Source organism: Plectropomus leopardus, chromosome 4 (genome assembly GCF_026936395.1).
Source record: "Plectropomus leopardus strain MGB_pleo_1.0 chromosome 4, ASM2693639v1, whole genome shotgun sequence".
Taxonomy (NCBI): Eukaryota; Metazoa; Chordata; class Actinopteri; order Perciformes; family Serranidae; genus Plectropomus; species Plectropomus leopardus.
Window position 1 is genome coordinate 7,648,701 of NC_142179.1, and position 12,566 is coordinate 7,661,266.

The following is a 12,566-nucleotide window of genomic DNA, read 5'->3' on the forward strand; positions in this document are numbered from 1 at the left end:
GCTGGTTTCTGAGGATACTCAGGAAATTGAGGATATTTTAAGTCATGATGACAAATAAAAAACATGTATGCAATGTGTTTTAAAGCATCCCTGAGTTGACCATTCTTTGAAAATTCTCATAATCTCATATTTTTTTGTTTAAAAAACTGTCTTTTTATGCAATTTATTGTCAGTTTTTGGCTATTAGGTGATTTCTGTGTTAAGATTATTCGTTCATTGGAATGGACTGAAAAAAATACATAGGGCCTAATAAAATAGAGTAGAAATCTCCCATTACAACATTTAATGTGTGTGTGTGTGTGTGTGTGTTTGGAACATAATTGGGATCCAAACGGGTTAAAGTATTTAATTTTGCAACATATTTGCTGTAAATAGATATATGAAATAGAAACATAAGTTCTAAAATCATGGTAGTCTCCAGAATTTTAGGTGATTTTCTTGGTAATATACCAAGAAAGGCTCCTACATTAGCCTGCCTGATATCACCCTTTGTATATGCGAATAATAATAATAATAAAGAAATAACATAAGGGGTTTATGCATACAATTAAATCATTAAACTGCTGTTTTCAGTAAAAGATCTTCGCATAACAATGTTTTTAAGCCGCTCATTTTCATTGACAGTCACGCTCAACTAATCAGGTCTGATCGATTGTGCGTATCGATCACTGCGTCCTGCATCACACGGTCACGTGTTTTTAAATCTCCGGCGGGTTTAGCAGCTTTGACGGGTTAAAATCAGTCAAAAACCCCACAGATAGGAAGGTAAACATTAACCAGACCGGCGAGTTTACTTGTTCGCAGAAGTTTTTACCTCACAGAGGAACATGGCGACGACTTCTTCGGTGTGGTCTAAAGGACAAATGTTGTCCAGGTATTCTGTGAATCTGCACCAAACGACCAGGTAAACACGTTTCTTTTTTCCAGTGTTAGCTTAGCATGCATTAAACGGCCTGTGTGACGTTATGAAGCTTCCTTCAGTGTGCTAACGAGTTGCTAACGGTACATTTTGGGGATAACGTCTGCGTTATTTTGCTATGTAACTTTTACCAAAACTATAACTTAATTAAACAGACTTTTTTTATACAGCTCACGTTTGCTAACTTAACATTAAACTAAACTTTAAATGTTTTTTAAACCGTCGTTTTTTTTTTTGCTAACGCTCCATATGTTATTATAGCCTGTATTTATCGTCATTCAGGTGTAACAAATTATATATTACTAATGACAGAGTGAGTCAATGTGCGTGTAATTGCATTATGCTCAATTAATACCTTTTTACTGTAAGACAACAGGCTCATTATGATCAAAACGAGCAGGCAGGTTTCCAAACCAGCTTTAATCATTTGCTGGACCTCTGAACTTTGTCCTGTAAAGATATACTCAATGTATCCACCACCTATTAACCCTTAAAAACCAGAGCGTACTGGTTTTATTTCTTTCAAAGAAAACATGCGGTGAAGGCAACTAGAAACTTAAGAGGACATGGGCCAAAAATTAGAAAGAAAATAGTACAAAGTTACAAGGAAATTACCTGAAAAAAATAAATAAATAAAGTCATTGTAATTATAAATAGAGTTTTCCTGACCTTTTCCTCTATTTATTTTTTTTTTCTTTTTAAAAAACTTTTTTTTTTTAAATTGCCAAGTTAATCATTGCTTTTTTTTCTCCAATCTTTTTTGGCAAAAAACAAAACAAAAATATTTGTTGGTGTCTGAATGCAGCACAAGAAAACTGAATCCAATCCAGGTTTCGAAGGGTTAACACCTTATCTGTATGCATATCCTCTGTGGCTGGCTGGCTTTATTCAGAAACAATTTTCTGGCTAGAATATTATTTTTGAGAGGGAGCCATAGGGAATTCATTTCTAATTATAGTTCTCAATTAAAGCCATTGGCCCTTGAGGTTATTAAAAAAAGAAGTCTCGCTGACCTTGAAAGTTTGTGGATTTTAGAAGAATAAATAAAGCCTCAGCGAGTGTTGTTGAAGTAACAGGCGGCCTTGAAAGTGCCACATATAAGTAAACATTATGCACAATATAACTCCCTAATCCAAGTGGGCATATGCCAGCTATTCTCTTTGGGCTGTTCTTGTTTCAGATCTTGAAATTGAGGTTAATGTTGACATTGAAGCAGCGTCAAAATGATTTCAAAACTTGAGGTTAATAAAAAGCTTTAAAGGCGTGAAAATGTCCTTGGATTTGACGTCTAACTGAGTGTGGGAGCTCTATTTAACACTATATAGCTCTGTATATACAGCTATAAGTCACATATTATGAAATACCAGCAGTACTTTTGACATGTCTCTTGCGATTACGAGCTGTAAGTCAGTAATATTATTAGGAATAGTCTCTGTTCTTCTGAAACTTCCTGTTTCACTTTCTGTGGGATAGTTCCTTAAAGTAGCCTGCAGACTGAAAACAACAGATTTAACCCTCTGAAACCTGGAGCGACATCACTTTTCTTGTGTTTTTCACAGGTGCCTTTTACAAGTATTTAAATCTTTGAAACCTCAGCAAATTGATGTGATTTCTTTTAATAAAAAACAAAAAGAAAAAAACACAGGAAATAAGGAAATGGGCAACTTGGTAAGAAACATTTCTCAAACTGCAATTATTATAGAGAATTATTTTTAAAAAGGCGAGTGGAAAAGTATATTTATAATTATTATAGTTACATGTTTAAAATTGTGTTAATGTTACAGAAGTATTTCAGTTTTCAAGCACTTTTTCTTGTCTTGTTTGCCTTTTTTTAAAAAAACAACAATTTTTTTCTCTATTTTTCATGTGCTTTTGACTAATTTCTTGCTTATTTTTGGGTCATTTCTTCTTTTGTTGCTCATTGCCTTCTTCTCATGCTTTTGAAAGAAATCAAGCCAGTGTGCTCAGGTTTGTAATGGTTAAAGGGACAGTTCAGATTTTTGCAAGTGGGGCTTTATTGAGTACTTCTCCATAGTCGGTAGATGTCTGTCAACACACCCCCAGTTTAGAGAAGCAGGCTGGAACCGACACAGAAGCAATGCACTGTTGTGAATGGAGGTCAGAAATTAAAGGTATTTTGGCCATCTCAAAAGGTTAATATCAGTTTAAGGGCACGGTATATTAAGAGTATTTTCACTGCTTTGCTTTAAGGTCAGACAGACTGATTGAGGCAGCAACTCCTGTGTTCAGTGATGTTAAATGACAGTTTTTCCTCAAGAGATCGATATAATGGCTTCATTTTGCAGTGAAAATACTCTCAGTACAGCATAAACCTGTTTAAACTGATATTTATTTTTTTATGTGGCTAAAGTATGTTTGGTTGCTGACCCCTTCACAGCAATACACAGAGTGCCCCGGGGATGACTTTTTCCTGTCGGCCGACCAAGAAAGTTAGCTTCGCCCTGGTTCTCTCGTCAAAAAGTCTATGGGATTTTTCCATTGGAATGTGAATCACTGCCGAAAATAGGCTCTGTGGTAAACAAAAGTTTATGGTACTTACACTTTTTTATCAAGGTAATCTTCATAAATGAATGCCACTTTCAGGATTTTTTAAGTCTAAATGCAACATCAGACCGCTCTCAGGCTGCACACCAACACTGTCCGTCAGACGCCGTATACCTCGCTGAATTTCTGCTAAGATATGAAGATTGTGGCTATGGCTTTCAGAAGCACCTGGTGTTCCTCATGTGATAACTGCAGTCTCTTTAAACCAACTTGTTAGCACCTGTCTTATTCAAGATGCATAATAGCATCAAACTTTGCAAGTGGGGTGTTTACTGACATGTTTTATTTTGTAAAACAGAATGTGAAAGTCTCTGAAGCTTGTGTTAACTTCAGACCTCATTTCAGATATTTAACCAAAACCCATTCAAAAAGTTAGGGCTGCTCCTTGAAAGCTGGAGCTGGAATCATCAGACGGAGACCCTCATTCAACTGAGTTTGCTTCAAGGCGTGTTTTTTTTTCTGTTCAGTGTACTTCTGGAGATGTTTTGGTCGCTAGATTTTGCTGCAGAGTGGGTGCTGTTGACTTTTTTGCTACTCTGCAGCTGCAGACAAGCTGCGGCGGCAGAGAGGGAGAGAAAGACTGCCCTAAGATGAAGTGGTGAATTTACAGCTCACAGCAAGTTAATAAGATAAAGTCTCTTGCCTTTGCTGATGTCTAGTGTCAGCAAAAAGTGTTGCGCAATTACTATCCGTCAGTAGCGCAGTTAGCTTGTTTACTATATGATGTTATACTACTTTGAAAGGTTATATTGAAAACAAAACGAATCACTGAACATTCACATTTAACAGCCAAATCTGATTCGACTGGCATGAAGCGGGTACAGCCCTACAAAAACCCACTGGCTTTGAGAAAAGGGACCCGAAGGTGCTGAAGTGCTCATTCATCTCCCGGTTTTAGGACTCCTTACTGGGTTCTCATTTGCTTAGCTTCCATGTGAGACTCCAGCCTGTTTCTTCAAACTGGGGGCGTGCCGACTCACATCTACAGTATGTAATAGACTGATCTGTGGAAAAGTGTCACATATAAACCCCACTTCAAAATATCTGAACTATCCCTTTAAGTCCTAAAATCATCTCTCTGACTTTGAGAGACAGTTTTTCATGTTCAAATACAGATTGGAGCCTCTTAGATTGCAGCAATAGTTCCTAAAGTGCCTGATACTCCCCTTTAATCCTCTCCAGAGTGGGTGAAAAGAAATTTTATGCTGAAGACACCAGCTATGGCATTCAGCCCACTCACTCATACACTATGCATGTTTTTTCATATCAAAGCGTATTAGCATGACTATCTTTTAGCCCATATGTCACGCATATCTCTACGTCCCTTTTAAGTTTTTCTTATATCGACAACTTTCTCTGTTTTATGTTTGAGCGCTTTGAGCCTTTGTGAAACTTTCTTTCATCCTGTGTCTGTGTAGGAGGTTTTCAGAGAGCGGCGACAAAGGCTGGTTCCGTTCCTTGTTTGTGCACAAAGTCGATGCCAGGAAAGATGCCCACTCCAACCTGCTGTCAAAGAAAGAGACCAGCAACCTGTATAAAATTCAATGTAGGCATAATGTCTTTTACTTACTTACATGTGAAGGATTATCTTCAGCAAGCGCGGGGTTACGCAGGGCCAAACACAAGTGAATGTGATACAGTTACATCATATTTTAATGAAATGGATTCTGTTTTGAGTCTCAACAGTCTGTCATCCATTTGTCTGCAGAACACAGCTAAGTTAATAATGTTAATCAAATTCAATCCATTCTGGCCTCAGCGACCTCAGAGAAAACTGAAAGTAGCATGAGAGACAGCGTGTCTCTGTTAGTCATACATGTAAAACATACAGGCTGCATTTGTAATATTCTGTAATATTATGATGTGTCAATTCTGTAAAGTTCTGAAGGCGACATCAAAACAATTTGTCTGGTTTTCTTTTGAGTCCACGGAGATAACTGTCTGTCTCTCGTAGAGAAATCTATCATTCTCCCCAGGCTTTGATCTTTTTTTGTGGCGTACATCACACCATGTAAGGATTTCAATTTGAACACTCTATCAGCCGTAGCCTATAACCTATTGAAAGCAAATCAGTTTTGTATATAGAAGACTTTGCTGAATCCGAGTGTGAAATTACTTTGTTGAAGAATTTGATGGTTGCTTGTATTCAAAAAAAAAAAAAAAATCACCCCTTTCAGATAAGTCTAGCTCTCTCGTCTTTTTTTTTTTCAGTTCACAACGTCAAACCAGAGTGCCTGGAAGCGTACAACAGTCTAGAGTGAGTGTGTTCACTGCTTTAAAGGGACAGTTCACCCCAAAATCAAACAAAATCAGCAGTAGAGATTTCTGCCTTCTCTCCAGTACAGTAGAACTAGATGGCACTCAGCTTGTGTTGCTCAGAATGCCCCAAAAATACAGCTGAAAAACTCAACAGCAATGTCTCCCCTTTCAGAAATCATCAGTTACTCAAGATTATCCACAGACCTTGTTTCTTTTTTTTTTTTTTTTTTGCGCTTTTAGCATCACAAGCCGAGTGCCATCTAGTTCCATAAAATTGCGGCTAATATCTCCAACACACAGCAACTCACATCATAACAATTCACACTGATGAATAGCACTACAGGCATGAGCAAAAATGTGTAATTTTGTTTTTTTGGTGGGGTGAACTTTCCCTTTAAAACCTCTTCTGTATTAACTCCACCAATCAATGTGTGTTTTCAATCCATTGCTTGTTTTATTGGGTTAATCGCAATTATACATTAAAAAAAATGTATCCATATAATCTGGTAGACAAATTAGGTAAGTTATGATTTGAGTCAAGGAGCTGCTGATTGAATTTTGTTGATGATGCAATTTAAAAGTTTTCCATATTCACACTTCTGTACTTTATGACATGGTATTCTTGCAGAATCATAAGAGTAATTTAGCGTAAAATTGAACTAATGTCTTTGGTGTAACAGCAAGTTAGATAACTGTGGACTTTATGCTCTCTGAGTGCCCTCTAGTTGGTAGTTGTGGTGAAGTGACAGTATTTTATAACACACATTCTTACATCCAGTGTGTGAATAATTTGTATTTTCTTTTATGCTGCCGTCAGGGCTGAGGTGCAAAACAGGCTCCATCGGGACCAGGACTACCCATGTGAGGTGGTTGGGAGCTGGAATACCTGGTACGGAGAGCAGGACCAAGCTGGTAAGCAGCGAGTGGAACTGTGAACAGAAAACATGATTGAAAGATGATGAAAAGTGTCGCCTCTGTTGTTCACAGTCACTGTTTGTGCTAAGGACAAGATTTATTTTTTCTCTCTCAAGGCCTCATGAACAACAACACTTATTACATATTGTGGCTGCAGTTTGCCTGTAAAATGTTTGGCAGAGCATCACAGAGAAAAAGCACATACACTACCAGATGACTCAGTGCCAACACCTCTTTCCACATATGATCATTTAAGCTATATGATTTACGTTAAGAGCATTCAGTGACAGGAAGAAGGGATCACATAACGATGGAGGTACTGTATCTGTTGATTGTGTGGGTGGCTTCAGTCTGAACACAGTGCTACAGTGACATCTGCTGGTGTGTTTGTTGCAGTGCATCTATGGCGATACCGAGGAGGCTACCCAGCCTTGACTGAGTGCCTGAAGAAGCTACACGATAACAAGGTTCACTATAAACAGTTTTTTAATCTTTTCTTTTATTATACAGACTAGGAAATATAAAAATTCAATTCATGCTGATTGGACTTTTATCTTGACTTTGCCGAACTATAGTTCACATTTAAGCAGTAGAAAAGCTCTTGATAATATATTGTGTATTTTTTTATCATGAAAAATATTTTTATCTCTCTTTAGGAGTATTTAGAGTTTCGGAAAGAGAGGGCAAAGATGTTGATTTCAAGGCGAAATCAGCTCCTCCTGGAGTTTAGTTTCTGGAATGAACCCTTGCCCAGACCAGGACCCAACATCTACGAAATGCGCACCTATCACCTCAAGGTATATACATATACAAGACTAATCCAAATTGCTTATCTTTCATGTATTTGAATATTGCTCCATGGCTTTTACTTAAGATGTCACAGTTTGCAGTCAGTCAGTCAGTTCTCTCAGTTGTTTTACATGTACTGTTATTAAAACAAATCCTTATATGTAAAGACTGCAAAATGGCATACAGTTGCAATCAAAGTTATTAAATCCCATTACTCATTTCCTTAAGACATAAATGTTTTTTATATATCACATTTGTGAGATCAAATGTGTACTGTAGTCCTTTTTTGAGTAGTAGGGTTAGGGTTAAATTTTTTTTGAAAATGCCATGCCATTTTTAGACTTAGGGATGCAGGATTCTGGATTTTTGCTGATATTCGATGCCAATATTATCGTGCATCCCTAATTAAACTCATATTTGATGTTGCTGTTTTTTGAATCATTTAGTAGTAAGACCACCAAATTGTTACAGAACTATAAGTTTATGAGAACTCAAGTACCATTGTTTGGGCCAGGTGGGCACGGACCATTTTGAAATTTACAATGAAAATATTTTGACTTACACAGGGATTTTCTGTTCTTTGAACAAGGTGCCAGAGTGCACAGAAATCAAAATAGAGGTTGTTTATAAAAATAAAATGCCATGGGGAGGATCCCCCAAACACCCTGACAGAGTTCCAAGATAATTATTTGTATATGAATTATTAATGTTCGTTTTATGGCCTGTGGCATCTTGTCATTTTGCAAAACGCCCCTGGGCAAAGCAAGTTGTGTATTCCTGGTTTAGTTCAGATATTGAACAGAAGAATTTCTTCTAGGTTTATGAAGTTGAACAATTTCAACCGCAACTATCTGTAATGCAACATTTTGCATCACACAGCAGCATCCCTATCATCTGAATGTGGGAGACATATTGTATATATTCAGGAGCCAGTATTAATAACATTGTCATGACGAAGTAGGACCCAAATTTAAATTCCCTGCTTCAATCATGCAGCCTGTTCCTTTAAAACTCAAATCGATCTTCGTCCATGTGTCCCTGTTTTACACAGTATTGGTTATATGTTGCCATTGCACTTACTCTCAAAATGTTATTTCATTGCATAGTTTTGGGCGGCCTTTTGTCTTGAAGGAGTGATGCAATTCTCCCCTTATCTCTCTTTATCAGCAAGGCATATTTTAGCTCTTAGATCAGCTGCTGACAGGATGCATTTTGACCGCATCACTTCCAAATCAGACACTAAAGTGCACATTAATGCCAAGAGGTTGGCTGTTGTGTCTGATAAAATCATATCTTTTTCACATCTTATACATTCTGCTGTTTTGCCCCCTCAGAAGGCCGCTTGTGTGATTTACACTCACTCACTCACTCACTCACTCACTCACTCACTCACTCACTCACTCACTCACTCACTCACAGATGAGTCATTGTCTTGATCTGTCCACAAATGGAAAGACGATCCTGATAAAAAGGTTCAAAACATACTGTCTCTGTGAATAAAATCTGTGTGCAAACTATAGTGGAGCTCTTCCTGCATGTGGGCTCGTGTGTCACGTAAGCTGGTTGGTTTGTGTGTGATGAATAAGCTTTAAATGTGCTGTTAAACTGGTGTGAGCACGCTCGTTCATATCATAGCGCTCTGAGTGATTAGGCTGTGTGTGCTCGTGTAAAATAACTGCCCTGTTTGTTTAAGGGTGATGCTGCAATTTAATGTCATGTTTCAATTTCAAACTCTGTTAATGTTTTATCTTGCCCTGTGTGTTTCAGCCAGGAACTATGATTGAATGGGGAAACCACTGGTAAGTCTCAACAAGCTAACTTTGCTTATAATATAAATGATGTAAGTTGCCTGAACTTTTTCTAGTGTAAGCATTAAGTTATACTGGTGTCCAGGTGATCACTATACCGCTGAAAATAACATGTCTTTCAACAGGGCGAGGGCAATCAAATACAGACAGGAAAACAACGAAGCCGTGGGCGGGTTCTTCTCACAGATCGGTGACCTTTATGTTGTTCATCATTTGTGGGGTGAGTATGTGATATTTGTTCATGACCTCGGAGATTTTGCAGTGGATGTTTGTGTAGTGAGTGAGCTTTAAAACTTGAAAATGTTAAAACTGGTGAAAAAATACATGTAAAGTTTTGGGGATTGATCATTAGAAGAAGTAGAAACACTTTCAGTTTCTCATGAATATAAAAGTAAAATCTTTTGTATGAGAGTGGAATCAATTCATATCATATAATGTGATATATGGTTTGGTTACTTACAGCTTATGGAAGCCTGCAGTCCCGAGAGGAGACGAGGAACTCTGCGTGGCTGAAGGAAGGGTGGGATGCAAATGTGTATTACACAGGTAGGAGAGATGCAAAGGAAAAAAAATCTAACATTATTCTAAAGATGATGTTTCCATTATAAGATGGTGATTGCAAGCCAATATTTGTAGTGTATTCGTATGCTTTGCAGTGGGAGTTTAGGTCACATCAATAACTAAAGTTGTGGTTTAAATGCGTTGGGTGCATTAAGAATTGTTGCCTAAAAATGATTAGATGCCAAATGGGAGCTATGATGACGTGAAAGTCACGTGCTTAGAATTCAAACAAGATGGAAAGCACTGGAGATATTTTTCTACTTTACTGCAACACAAGAGGAAGTCTGGACTGACGACTTGTGTATTGAAATGTAAAGTTTACTGGACTATCTCGCCATGTGAAGCATATTGAGTGACGGATGAGAGTATAGGAAGAGATCAGTGCAGATCCTCCTCAGGGAATATGAAGTGGAAAGCCCAAGGGTAGATGCTGAAGAAGTGGAAGCAGCAAACAATAAAGTCATTTATCAAGAGCAGCCTCGTAGCAGCAACAGCAAAGTGAGCAGGTAAGCACAGGGTTACATATGAGTTAGTATAGTAGGGAGAAGCTTTTTCTCGACTGCATCATAAATTGTATATACACAAAATGGTGTTGCAGTGTCACACAAATGGTCATGCAGGCTTATCTTCTTTGGTAGCGCAGGCAATTCTCACTGTTTCGGCTCATTAAGACACATTTATAGCTATTTATGCTTTAGTGTGACCTCACTTTACACTTAGCATGTCTTAAATGCTCTTGGGCAGACAATGAGAGATGTGGTGTATTTATTTAAGATTCAAAATATGTCCAAAGCTTAATATTGATTGAGCTTTCATACCAAATGCTGACTTCAGTCTGAAGAAGCCACTTTGTCCTGACATTTGGTGTTTTAATGCATTTTACATGTTCTCTTTGTTTTGTATCATAACAAAGATAGATAGATAGATAGATAGATAGATAGATGGATAGATGGATGGATGGATGGATGGATGGATGGATAGGGCTTTTGCACAGTACTGTAAATATCTTTCTTCAGTGTGAATCATATCATATAATGGCATAAAGTTGCAACTTGAGAAGTCATAATTTTGCTTTATTAGTTATTACGGTAAGTCCGTGTTTAATGTTAAACTCTTTAACAGGTTTCTCTTTCTGTCTTTAGTGCCGCTGATCAGAAGCATGGAGTCTAGAATAATGATTCCCACCAACAGTTCGCCTTTACAATGAGAAGATGAATCTCGGAGCAACGCTTTGACTAAAAAGTCATTCACCTACTGCTAGAGCAATATGTAGTTTTATTTTATTGTCACATGATCTGTTTAAGGATGTAAACAAAAACATTTTCTGATTCGACATTTCCATAGCAGCTAGCCAGTCATGAAATGTAATAATGCAGTGTGTGTGTGCATATATTTTGAGAATACTGAAAAGGCCATGTTTTCAGAAGTTTAGGTCAAATATGTAAAAAATGGAATGACAAACTGGCGCAACGAAATACCAAATTCTATGCATTACATTACCTGCACGTATGTTACACTGTAGAGAAAATGATGCAATTGTGTCGAGCTAGGCGCAGTATGTTTCCTGATTTTTGTTTTTAATCATGAGTTATGGTAATTGACAGTGTATTTGTTTTTCTGCAGTGAATGACTAGTTTCCACCCAGCCTTTTATGATTGCACTTTTATGACTGAATATGAATCACACTGAATGAGATCACACTGAGCTTCACAGCTGTGACTGTGAGAGGCATGTTTGATCAAATAAAGCTTGTCAGACTACCTCACTCATTAAAATATCACATCATTTCTCTGATTAAAATTTACAGCAAGATGTGACTTGAGCTTACCAAGAGCACATTGGTAGCTTCTGTTGTAAGCAGGTGGTCAGTGTTTTTCAAAACAAATGACGGCAGTGTGTAAAGCTCAGAATCAATGTTAAAAAGGAGCTTTGGTATTGTGGTTAGGCAAGTTTTAAAAATAACCGAAAGATAATAATAAAAAAAAGGTTAAACTAACAAAGCTGAGCTTTTCTTGATTCGTAAAAGTGGTTCAAGTTATTCTTGTGATAAAATTCAACTTTTAAAAACATTTTATATCCCCACAAGTTTGGTTTCCTCTCATGACATTATTTTAGGGGGAAATATATTCAGTAGGGACTTCCTTTATGTACAGCGCATGTTTTATGTTTCCAGAATAACACACAAGTTGAATAATTATTGAAAGTGGTTGAATTAAATAAATTAAAAAGTTAAATTAAATAACCTAGGTTATAGCCATTCCATGAACTAAAAGAGGTGGTGGTGGTGTTTGGGAAAGTCTGAGTCTGTCAAAGAAAATAATTATAACCTAATCAAGATGTAAAGGCTAAAGGGCCCTCTGCTGTCATTAAGTTGGAAGTAAGCTATTTGTATAAAACAGTGACTTCCAACCTGGGAGTCAGGACACACACAAGCAACATGAAAATATATGTTTTTCCCTCCAATTTTTCTTTTTTCTTTTTGCTATGGAGGCAAATAAGAGCCATATGTAATTGAAATCTTTAACAGTACAACTGAATTCATAGTTTTTAAATATTTCCTTTGAGAAGAGTGCAATTGAATTAATTTTAAAAGCTGAATTTTAAAATATATATATTGTTTCATGTTCATGAAATCAGATCCAAAAAATGTAGGTGAAAATTTTGAAATGGCAACATCTGGCACAGTCAATTCAACCTAAACAGTGCAAATTATAGCTTTGGGTTTCAATTATTGAGCTGCATTTTTAAAA

The 12,566-nt window shown here is 37.1% G+C and overlaps 1 protein-coding gene across 1 annotated transcript; it reads left to right on the forward strand.

Annotated features, from left to right (window-relative positions):
• Positions 1–651: 651 nt before the first annotated feature.
• On the forward strand, positions 652–11,581 carry nipsnap1 (nipsnap homolog 1 (C. elegans)). Its single transcript, XM_042488187.2, has 10 exons — positions 652–904; positions 4,903–5,030; positions 5,696–5,741; positions 6,561–6,655; positions 7,055–7,125; positions 7,315–7,455; positions 9,215–9,246; positions 9,381–9,475; positions 9,718–9,801; positions 10,959–11,581. Exons 1-10 carry the CDS (start codon positions 828–830, stop codon positions 11,021–11,023), a joined length of 834 nt encoding a protein of 277 aa, XP_042344121.1. The 5' UTR covers positions 652–827; the 3' UTR covers positions 11,024–11,581.
• The last annotated feature ends 985 nt before the right edge of the window (positions 11,582–12,566 follow it).

Bases quoted from the DNA above. Each gene is read 5' to 3' on its own strand.
- nipsnap1 (XM_042488187.2), top strand. From the start codon at position 828: ATGGCGACGACTTCTTCGGTGTGGTCTAAAGGACAAATGTTGTCCAGG. The intron at 7,456-9,214 runs GTATATACATAT...TGTGTGTTTCAG, and splicing joins TGCGCACCTATCACCTCAAG to CCAGGAACTATGATTGAATG. The intron at 9,247-9,380 runs GTAAGTCTCAAC...GTCTTTCAACAG, and splicing joins ATTGAATGGGGAAACCACTG to GGCGAGGGCAATCAAATACA.